Raw genomic sequence first — 11,309 nt, 5'->3', positions numbered from 1 at the left:
CACCGCCATCTGCTGACGGCTGCGCCGGCGCCGTTCTGCCCATGTGGCAATTTCTGACGGTCCGCCACATTTTAACGTCCTGTCCGGATTTTAACACACTGCGTCTTGATCTTGGCCTGCCATGTACTCTAGATGCCATTTTAGCGGATGACCCACAAGCACCTGCTCGCGTTCTTCATTTTATCAACTTGACAACCCCTCTAAGGACATTTGATTATGCTGTTTTTTTTAATCCTATGCCTGTCAGTCTGTCTTCTATCGTGTTTTCCGTTTCGTTGCTGTTTTAAACTTGACTCGCGGTGCATTCCTAACGTAGTCTGGGCGCTAATGACTGTTGAAGCTGTGCGCCCTAAAACCACAAAAAAAACAGCGCCGTCCAAAGTCTGTGCGGTACGCACTGCTCATCCCTTAGTGCAGTGAGTCCAGGAAAACTGTCACTTGCTCAGTCTTGGTGGAACCAATATTTCTGTGGGTCCCTGGTCATGTCAGTCTGCCAGGAAACGAGGCTGCTGACGCTGCTGCCAAGGCTGCAGTCCTTGTACCTCTGCCCGCGAGTACCTCTATTCCCTCATACGATCTCTGCGTTGCTGTCTGCCAGGAGGTGGTGACCCTTTGGCATCGCCAATGGCCCTCCCTTCACGGGAATAAGCTTCGTCTTAAGCCTCTCCCGGCGCCTTGGACGACCTTCTCTCGGCACTCCCGCTGAGAGGAGATTATTTTAACTCGGCTGCAAATTGGGCACTGCCTCTTCAACCATCGTCATTTCTTCTTGCCCTTAGGTCTCTCTCTTCTTCTTCTTGCCCTTCGGTCTCTCTCTTCTTCTTCTTGCCCTTCGGTCTCTCTCTTCTTCTTCTTGCCCTTCGGTCTCTCTCTTCTTCTTCTTGCCCTTCGGTCTCTCTCTTCTTCTTCTTCTTGCCCTTCGGTCTCTCTCTTCTTCTTCTTCTTGCCCTTCGGTCTCTCTCTTCTTCTTCTTCTTCTTCTTGCCCTTCGGTCTCTCTCTTCTTCTTCTTCTTCTTCTTGCCCTTCGGTCTCTCTCTTCTTCTTCTTCTTCTTCTTGCCCTTCGGTCTCTCTCTTCTTCTTCTTCTTGCCCTTCGGTCTCTCTCTTCTTCTTCTTCTTGCCCTTCGGTCTCTCTCTTCTTCTTCTTCTTGCCCTTCGGTCTCTCTCTTCTTCTTCTTCTTGCCCTTCGGTCTCTCTCTTCTTCTTCTTCTTGCCCTTCGGTCTCTCTCTTCTTCTTCTTCTTGCCCTTCGGTCTCTCTCTTCTTCTTCTTCTTGCCCTTCGGTCTCTCTCTTCTTCTTCTTCTTGCCCTTCGGTCTCTCTCTTCTTCTTCTTCTTGCCCTTCGGTCTCTCTCTTCTTCTTCTTCTTGCCCTTCGGTCTCTCTCTTCTTCTTCTTCTTGCCCTTCGGTCTCTCTCTTCTTCTTCTTCTTGCCCTTCGGTCTCTCTCTTCTTCTTCTTCTTCTTGCCCTTCGGTCTCTCTCTTCTTCTTCTTCTTCTTGCCCTTCGGTCTCTCTCTTCTTCTTCTTCTTCTTGCCCTTCGGTCTCTCTCTTCTTCTTCTTCTTCTTCTTCTTGCCCTTCGGTCTCTCTCTTCTTCTTCTTCTTCTTCTTGCCCTTCGGTCTCTCTCTTCTTCTTCTTCTTCTTGCCCTTAGGTCTCTCTCTTCTTCTTCTTCTTCTTCTTGCCCTTCGGTCTCTCTCTTCTTCTTCTTCTTCTTCTTGCCCTTCGGTCTCTCTCTTCTTCTTCTTCTTCTTCTTGCCCTTCGGTCTCTCTCTTCTTCTTCTTCTTCTTCTTGCCCTTCGGTCTCTCTCTTCTTCTTCTTCTTCTTCTTGCCCTTCGGTCTCTCTCTTCTTCTTCTTCTTCTTCTTGCCCTTTGGTCTCTCTCTTCTTCTTCTTCTTGCCCTTCGGTCTCTCTCTTCTTCTTCTTCTTGCCCTTCGGTCTCTCTCTTCTTCTTCTTCTTGCCCTTCGGTCTCTCTCTTCTTCTTCTTCTTGCCCTTCGGTCTCTCTCTTCTTCTTCTTCTTGCCCTTCGGTCTCTCTCTTCTTCTTCTTCTTGCCCTTCGGTCTCTCTCTTCTTCTTCTTCTTGCCCTTCGGTCTCTCTCTTCTTCTTCTTCTTGCCCTTCGGTCTCTCTCTTCTTCTTCTTCTTGCCCTTCGGTCTCTCTCTTCTTCTTCTTCTTGCCCTTCGGTCTCTCTCTTCTTCTTCTTCTTGCCCTTCGGTCTCTCTCTTCTTCTTCTTCTTCTTGCCCTTCGGTCTCTCTCCTCCTCTTCTTCTTCTTCTTGCCCTTCGGTCTCTCTCCTCCTCTTCTTCTTCTTCTTGCCCTTCGGTCTCTCTCCTCTTCTTCTTCTTCTTCTTGCCCTTCGGTCTCTCTCCTCTTCTTCTTCTTCTTCTTGCCCTTCGGTCTCTCTCCTCTTCTTCTTCTTCTTCTTGCCCTTCGGTCTCTCTCCTCTTCTTCTTCTTCTTCTTGCCCTTCGGTCTCTCTCCTCTTCTTCTTCTTGCCCTTCGGTCTCTCTCCTCTTCTTCTTCTTGCCCTTCGGTCTCTCTCTTCTTCTTCTTCTTGCCCTTCGGTCTCTCTCTTCTTCTTCTTCTTCTTCTTCTTGCCCTTCGGTCTCTCTCCTCCTCTTCTTCTTCTTCTTGCCCTTCGGTCTCTCTCCTCCTCTTCTTCTTCTTCTTGCCCTTCGGTCTCTCTCCTCCTCTTCTTCTTCTTCTTGCCCTTCGGTCTCTCTCCTCCTCTTCTTCTTCTTCTTGCCCTTCGGTCTCTCTCCTCTTCTTCTTCTTCTTCTTCTTCTTGCCCTTCGGTCTCTCTCCTCTTCTTCTTCTTCTTCTTCTTCTTGCCCTTCGGTCTCTCTCCTCTTCTTCTTCTTCTTCTTCTTGCCCTTCGGTCTCTCTCCTCTTCTTCTTCTTCTTGCCCTTCGGTCTCTCTCCTCTTCTTCTTGCCCTTCGGTCTCTCTCCTCTTCTTCTTCTTGCCCTTCGGTCTCTCTCCTCTTCTTCTTCTTCTTCTTCTTCTTGCCCTTCGGTCTCTCTCTTCTTCTTCTTCTTCTTCTTGCCCTTCGGTCTCTCTCTTCTTCTTCTTCTTCTTCTTGCCCTTCGGTCTCTCTCTTCTTCTTCTTCTTCTTGCCCTTAGGTCTCTCTCTTCTTCTTCTTCTTCTTCTTGCCCTTCGGTCTCTCTCTTCTTCTTCTTCTTCTTCTTGCCCTTCGGTCTCTCTCTTCTTCTTCTTCTTCTTCTTGCCCTTCGGTCTCTCTCTTCTTCTTCTTCTTCTTCTTGCCCTTCGGTCTCTCTTCTTCTTCTTCTTCTTCTTCTTCTTCTTGCCCTTTGGTCTCTCTCTTCTTCTTCTTCTTGCCCTTCGGTCTCTCTCTTCTTCTTCTTCTTGCCCTTCGGTCTCTCTCTTCTTCTTCTTCTTGCCCTTCGGTCTCTCTCTTCTTCTTCTTCTTGCCCTTCGGTCTCTCTCTTCTTCTTCTTCTTGCCCTTCGGTCTCTCTCTTCTTCTTCTTCTTGCCCTTCGGTCTCTCTCTTCTTCTTCTTCTTGCCCTTCGGTCTCTCTCTTCTTCTTCTTCTTGCCCTTCGGTCTCTCTCTTCTTCTTCTTCTTGCCCTTCGGTCTCTCTCTTCTTCTTCTTCTTGCCCTTCGGTCTCTCTCTTCTTCTTCTTCTTGCCCTTCGGTCTCTCTCTTCTTCTTCTTCTTGCCCTTCGGTCTCTCTCTTCTTCTTCTTCTTGCCCTTCTTGCCCTTCGGTCTCTCTCTTCTTCTTCTTCTTCTTGCCCTTCGGTCTCTCTCCTCCTCTTCTTCTTCTTCTTGCCCTTCGGTCTCTCTCCTCTTCTTCTTCTTCTTGCCCTTCGGTCTCTCTCCTCTTCTTCTTCTTCTTCTTGCCCTTCGGTCTCTCTCCTCTTCTTCTTCTTCTTCTTGCCCTTCGGTCTCTCTCCTCTTCTTCTTCTTCTTCTTGCCCTTCGGTCTCTCTCCTCTTCTTCTTCTTCTTCTTGCCCTTCGGTCTCTCTCCTCTTCTTCTTCTTGCCCTTCGGTCTCTCTCCTCTTCTTCTTCTTGCCCTTCGGTCTCTCTCTTCTTCTTCTTCTTGCCCTTCGGTCTCTCTCTTCTTCTTCTTCTTCTTCTTCTTCTTGCCCTTCGGTCTCTCTCCTCCTCTTCTTCTTCTTCTTGCCCTTCGGTCTCTCTCCTCCTCTTCTTCTTCTTCTTGCCCTTCGGTCTCTCTCCTCTTCTTCTTCTTCTTCTTCTTCTTGCCCTTCGGTCTCTCTCCTCTTCTTCTTCTTCTTCTTCTTGCCCTTCGGTCTCTCTCCTCTTCTTCTTGCCCTTCGGTCTCTCTCCTCTTCTTCTTGCCCTTCGGTCTCTCTCCTCTTCTTCTTCTTGCCCTTCGGTCTCTCTCCTCTTCTTCTTCTTGCCCTTCGGTCTCTCTCCTCTTCTTCTTCTTGCCCTTCGGTCTCTCTCTTCTTCTTCTTCTTCTTCTTGCCCTTCGGTCTCTCTCCTCTTCTTCTTCTTCTTGCCCTTCGGTCTCTCTCCTCCTCTTCTTCTTTTTCTTGCCCTTCGGTCTCTCTCCTCTTCTTCTTCTTCTTGCCCTTCGGTCTCTCTCCTCTTCTTCTTGCCCTTCGGTCTCTCTCCTCTTCTTCTTCTTCTTCTTCTTCTTCTTCTTGCCCTTCGGTCTCTCTCCTCCTCCTCTTCTTCTTCTTCTTCTTGCCCTTCGGTCTCTCTCCTCCTCCTCTTCTTCTTCTTCTTCTTGCCCTTCGGTCTCTCTCCTCCTCTTCTTCTTCTTCTTGCCCTTCGGTCTCTCTCCTCTTCTTCTTCTTCTTCTTCTTGCCCTTCGGTCTCTCTCCTCTTCTTCTTCTTCTTCTTCTTCTTCTTGCCCTTCGGTCTCTCTCTTCTTGGGTTTTTTCTTTAATAGTTCCTGTATAAGGGAGAAGAAAAATGCGACTAACTGTTCAATGAAATTTACTAAAAATAACTACTGTATTCTGTTACAATGTAGCAAAAACTTATCGATGACCAGTGATATTGAAATGGCCTGTTTCTGAAACTGAATGGAGCAGCGAAAAATTTTACTTTCTTTTCCTCTGATAGTCTGTCACAGTGAACAGTTTCATTGTGTAAGTGTGTTGAAATTATACATGTTTGCTGGCTTCATGTAATTAAATGTGATATCTGAGAGCTATTGAAGTTATTGTAAATCTTCCTACTCTGTGAGGTAATGTTTCTGTATTTTTTTTTCCATTAAATAATTTGTTACAGACAGGATCCACCGGAGTAGGGAGATATTGTGAAGAGATACAATGACCAAAGGTGTATTGCGTTGGGTGATTAACTTGTATTTGTGATCCTGGGACCGAAGATCGACCATTTTAGGGCATCTCCCGTGCAAGAAATGTGCCAATGATTCGGGCATTCGTTTCTGAACAATTATGTAGTCAGTCTTCGCCTGTGTCAGACACAGGCCCTGTTTAATAATTAGACGGTCCACCGTCCTACAACGACGTGTTGTTCTTCTGTGAAATTATACAGGTAAAGTAAAGCAGAGAGGTGTAACGCATCACTATACAACCTACACAGAATCTGCAACTTAACATCTTCACTAGTTTAACATATTCTAAATTAGTTTTTTTCGTTACTCTTGGGAAGCTGGGCACATTTGCTTGCGTTTTGCTGCTATGAAATACAGAATGTTGTGTGTTATAGGTGTTTACAGAGAATTAAACAACATTTACGTAGTCCACGTGCCAAAAACGGGTTAAGTTTATAATGCAAAACACAGATGCAGAAAGAATTCGTTGCACGGGAACGTCTCACTCGTAAGTTTCTGCCACCTTCCATGTTTTAATGACTTAAAAATGTCATGAATGACCTTTCGTTCGCTAGTGCTTCACACCCGTAATGGACACAATATGAGATGCCAGCTGGAAAGAAAGCTTTGAGGCATCTGAAGCTGGATTTGTAATGATTTCAAAACCGATAATGGTTTGAGTTAAGTAACTTTATTTGAACCAAACTTTCGGATGGCGTAGTCTTAAGATATGAACTTCATCATTGTACTCAAGCTACGTTTCTCAACATACCAACTTTCGACAAATAAGCGTACCTAGGACTTTTGGATCCATGGCACGCAGAGTTGCTACTGTGTTTCGCTCCAAAGTTAGATCAAGAAGCTATTAACCAGGCGGTTATAATGTTTCGTCTCATCAGTGTATACAATCCGGCGAATAATGTAGTGATCCCTTTCTGCCTACTTACAAACAACGCAACTACAATATACAGGGATGAAACAGCTTTACACATTAGATTCGAAATTCAGATGGTCGGCTTATGATAAAGATTCAGAAAATTGTAAACACAGATAAATGTAATTTAATGCACATGAGATTTCAAGGCAGTCATCCACTGGAATCAGTTACAACAGAGAAGCATTTCAAAATTTCGGTTCCGGGTAATTTAAGGTGAAAGATCCCAGAGATCGAGCGTTGTGAATGGAAGATGCCATTCACTTTTGTTGGGATATCCCAAGAAAATGTTACAAATATTTGTTTGACAAGATTTTTTCTTTGTTTCGATATCCTTGCCACGCTACTGGAATAGATAGAAAATCTTCAAAGAACCACCACATGTTCCGCCGTGTCTATTGTCTGAAGAGCCTTATTCACTAAATTTCGAGAGCCCTTAATGACAGTCTTTCATAAATTCCAAGACGTTGAAATACTGTCAAGGAATGAGAAGTGGTTGTAGACGATGTAACCCACACTTCAGCCGCATACCGCACGTTGGCTTGCACCGTACAGCTCCTGGACGCTGGACATTAGCTAAACCCAGCTGATGAAGACAATAAGTTGCACGCCGCCCACACAGAGACGGGGACAAAACAATAGCGGAAGCATCACCTGGGTGATTACAATAGCGAGACAAAGCTTCCCAGCTGATATGTTTTATTTGCCGGGCGCCAGAGGCGCGGCTCGCTTTGTAGTCGGCCACCAGCTATATGGGTGCAGTGAGGCTGGGTTCGTGCTGCGTTTGTTTCTGTCCACACGTGACGTTGAGGTCTGATGAATACAGCCGTAGGCGCGCTGCTAATTCGAATGGCAACGTTATTCGTTCGCAGAGTTACGCTTTGTCAATTAACAGGATAATTGCAAGAGTATTCATAAACCACGTGCAGAGACTTTCTGTGCAGTCGTTAATTACACAGAGATGATACACAAAGCAATGTGTTCGTGACTGCTTTCTACTTAGTGGGAACCAGTTTAATGGGAAACTGATCATTCTTTTAGGTTCAACGTTTTTACGGACCACCTTAGGTAGCCGATTAAGCCTTTCTGCACTAATACAACTTGTAGTATGAAGAAAGCTACAAACTACCGAACGGAACTTTGTACCACTTGTTAAGTACGTACTCAACGTGTCTTGTGCCATGAAGGAGGCTAACAAGTGACCAAACGAAAGTTTGTTCAAATGGCTCTGAGCACTATGGGACTTAACATCTATGGTCATCAGTCCCCCAGAACTTAGAACTACTTAAACCTAACTAACCTAAGGACAGCACACAACACCCAGCCATCACGAGGCAGAGAAAATCCCTAACCCCGCCGGGAATCGAACCCGGGAACCCGGGCGTGGGAAGCGAGAACGCTACCGCACGACCACGAGATGCGGGCGAAAGTTTGTACCATTTGTTAGGTAAGTAATAATAGTGTCAACGCCATTGGTATAGCTATCCCTGTAGAAAACAACTATATGTAACAGTAGCCTCTAGATTATAGATATCCACGTCTATTCTCTGCAGCCACCTTGCGGTGTGTGGTGGAGGGTACCTAAGGTACCATTACCATCCTAGACCCCACACTCATTTTCTCGTGGTCAGTTCGCAAGTCATATGTACAAGCAAAGGCACAGACTCCATGGGGTCTGAGGGGGCCCCAGCCCCCTCACAGTTTCGGTAGGGGGCAGAGCTCACCCCTCCCCCCCCAATAACTTAAGAAAATTATATTATGCTTTGTAAAATTACAGAATTTTTGGAATTTTTTATTTTCCTTGTTTCAATAGTTACCTTTTAAAACGCATTCAGTAATCAGTTAAAAATAATTTTACGGTAGTAAGAAGGTTAACTGGAAAAGAGTGGTGTGAATGATGACAACCTTACGGTGCTACCGGCACACTTAGAATTTGTCCCGGTGCACGAACCTTTAGGTAAAGTCTGCCGCCAGCGGGCCAGTGCTACGGCCGCGGTGGCATCAAAAGGACTGGAGCAGAAGCGCCTGGAACCCTCTGCCTCGCGTCGCCTTGATGCCTTGAGACATTATAGCGCTGCGTCTATATAAGGCCCACCCTGCTGTCGCAGTCATTCAGTGTGGATAGTTCCGTTCAATGCATGCTGCAGACGTGTTTAGTGTTCAGACTTCAGTGTCTAGTAGACTATTTTATATGACTACATTTTATTCGTATACTTTAGTCACTTACTGTATTGTGAATTAAGTTCGCAAAGGATAAATTTATCAAAAAGTCGCGCTTCGAAGCTGATGATACTGCAAGTCAATCACCAACAATTGTCAATTTCTTCGTCGTCTTCAGGCGATAATCATTCTCAGCCACCTGGACACTCCGGTAAGGGAAGATTATTTCAGAAGACTTGGTTGATCAACTATACATGGCTAGAATATGAAGCATCTACCACAAATATTTTATTTTGCAAAACCTGCAAAGAGGCACATGGTAAATACCTATTAAATTTTCTTCAAAAAAGGATGCATTTACTTCTGTAGGGTTTTCTATCTGGAAAAAGGCTATGAAAAAATTGTTGGCATGAAAATAGATTTACGCATGACGATGTTTTGAAACTAAATTCTATCACTAACCGAAGTGTGGCCGCCTCATTGAATGAAGTTAGTGATAGGAAGAAAGGTCGTTCAGCTCTTGAGACAATTTGTACGGCCGTGCAATTTCTATACCCACAAGGACTAGCAATTACAGGGCACAAAGATGTAAACTCAAATTTTTTTTAATTGTTGGGACTCGGAAAGAATGACGTACCAGGGTTTAAAGATTGGGTAGGGCGTTCAGGGTATAAGTGGACGTCCGACGATATTCAAAACGAGATCACTGATGTATTAGGAAAGTGTATGTTGAGAAAGGTATTGGCTTCAGTCAAGAAGACTGAACATTTTTTTCTTTTATGGTTGACGAAATAAGTGATTCTTCTAGTCACGAACAAGTGTTATTTTGTATCTGTACTGTCGATTCCTTATTCATCAACAAAGACTTCATTGCCTTATGAGACCCCCCCCCCCCCCAACACTACCACAAACTCTGTTTAGTATTTTAAAAGCCGTTTTTGCTCGTCTTGTCAATGTATAACTTAAGAGGACAGTAATATTACCTTGGAACTCTTCCATTTGGTCCGTGTTTGCATAGAAAAACAGTACTATCAGAAATTGAGTCCGCCTTGATGCAAAACACCTTTTTATTTTATTTCTTTATTATCCCAACAAGCAGGGCTTCCCATGGGGTCCCCTATCAGTAGAATCTTAGCCAACATTTTCTTGCATCATATAGAGAACACAATATTCAATAACATTGTAAAACAAGGAGGGTACAAAGTAATATACGGGTACCATACAATGAACCCAGTAGAGGATGACAACGAAAAATTCAATGCCCTATTCTGTGTTGCTGATCTAGAAAAAATTAGGGCGTGATTTGTATATTGAATGGAATGGGTGATAGTTTTGAACACGTTCGGGAACTGACTTCGCAAGTTAATAAGCCTTCTGTAGCGGCACCATCATTTAGGATAGGGAAAGTTAATTTTGTGCAATATTCTGAGCACAAGTTCCAGCCAGGTGTGGGCCAAATTGCAGTGAGTTACACATACCAACGGCTGTGGAGTAGAATGGAGACCACAGGGCTGTCGAACCGCCGAAAAGCGTAAACGCAGCGGTTTGCATGGCGCAAGCTACAGGCAGACGGCGTCTGCTGGCGCAACCTAGGTGTGGTGAATACATGACTCGGAGCAGTGTGTTACCAAACAGGGACGCACAGCTGAGCATAAATAGGTGCAGTTTTCTAGTGAGTCATTAAAGTATAGCAGGTCTCCTGGACAGCGGGGCATGTCACACCACCAGCTGCAGGCAGCTACATGCAGAAGCAGATGGGGCACCAGCATTCCAGTCCGATGGGTCGCAGGTTCGACCTTCTGGGGCCGGCCAGCCAGCAGCAGGCCACTCTTCAGCTCGCTACTGCAGGCAGTTGTCTAGACTTCCAATGCATGCCAGAGGCATCCCGAGGCAAGGGCCACAGATTCGGACGCTGGATCGCAGGTGCTTGGGGTCGCCACAATCTCAGCTACGCCAGCGAGGAGGGGCACAGTGGGCCATTTGGCGGCTTTCAGCAGAGCAGCGCTGAGTCAATGGGGAAGAAGACCACTGAACAGACTGCTGGCTCCGCCCGGATGACGTGGTTCTAGAAGGCTGACACACTTCAGCACGATGCACTGTTTCACTGGGGCGGTGGCCTCAGCACTGCGGGACCCTGTGATATGGACTGAGGTGAATGGGGCACTGTAGTGGAAACAAATAAATCATTTGGAAAGCTCGGACAATACTTAATACGGTGCCTTCTACATCTTCCCACTACATTTGGTCATCCTTGATACATTCGGTGGGAGAGTTGGTAGACATCACCACTACACTTCACTTTCTCAAAATCGAAGTATACCAAAGAAACATGAAAACGACGAAGCCAGCTCACCACACTCTTTCAAAACCCCAAAGGAATATTACAAAGCTATTTACATTGGAGTTTGTGATATAGTGCAATCTTGCATTACTGAGCTCACTGGACTCACACAGGTCATTGCAGTTGAACAAGGGTGCTTGCTTTTAATAAACAGAGGTGAAACAAATTTGGAAAAATCAACTGAGTTTTTCAAAAATGACCTAGACATTGAGAAACTACGCTTACACTTGAATATGTTAGCTGATATTGCTTTTGTTGGAGAAATGTTATGTGAAGTAGTGAAGTGCATTAAGCTTCTCCAAGTAGTTGCAATCAAGATAGCAACAGCAGAATGGTCATTTAGTGCCCTTAGACATCTGAAGTCATATCTCTGATCAACAGGTCAAGCGATTGAACAACTTGGCTGTTCTTCATACCCACCAAGATGTTTTGGATGAATTGGATATACGGCCAGTCGTCGACTTCATATTCAGTAATCCAATCAGATGCTCGACATTTGCAGGTTTCTAAAGACTCTAGCCCTAGTAATGGCATTTAGAGCAATATTAAAAATCTTTATAAAATAGAGGATTAAATACATATATAATGTTAAATTTTCAGTGT

General features: G+C 45.2%; 1 protein-coding gene across 1 annotated transcript; it reads right to left on the bottom strand.

Annotated features, from left to right (window-relative positions):
• Positions 1-749: 749 nt before the first annotated feature.
• Positions 750-6,778, bottom strand: LOC124795754 (trichohyalin-like). Its single transcript, XM_047259836.1, has 3 exons — positions 6,737-6,778; positions 1,928-4,881; positions 750-1,860 (listed from the first exon to the last, which is right to left on the bottom strand). The coding sequence occupies exons 1-3, from the start codon at positions 6,776-6,778 to the stop codon at positions 750-752; spliced, it is 4,107 nt and encodes a 1,368-aa protein (XP_047115792.1).
• Positions 6,779-11,309: the final 4,531 nt, after the last annotated feature.

Source organism: Schistocerca piceifrons, chromosome 4 (assembly GCF_021461385.2).
Source record: "Schistocerca piceifrons isolate TAMUIC-IGC-003096 chromosome 4, iqSchPice1.1, whole genome shotgun sequence".
NCBI lineage: Eukaryota > Metazoa > Arthropoda > Insecta > Orthoptera > Acrididae > Schistocerca > Schistocerca piceifrons.
The sequence above is the reverse complement of the archived record's forward strand: the minus strand, read 5'-3'. Positions and strand labels throughout refer to the sequence as shown.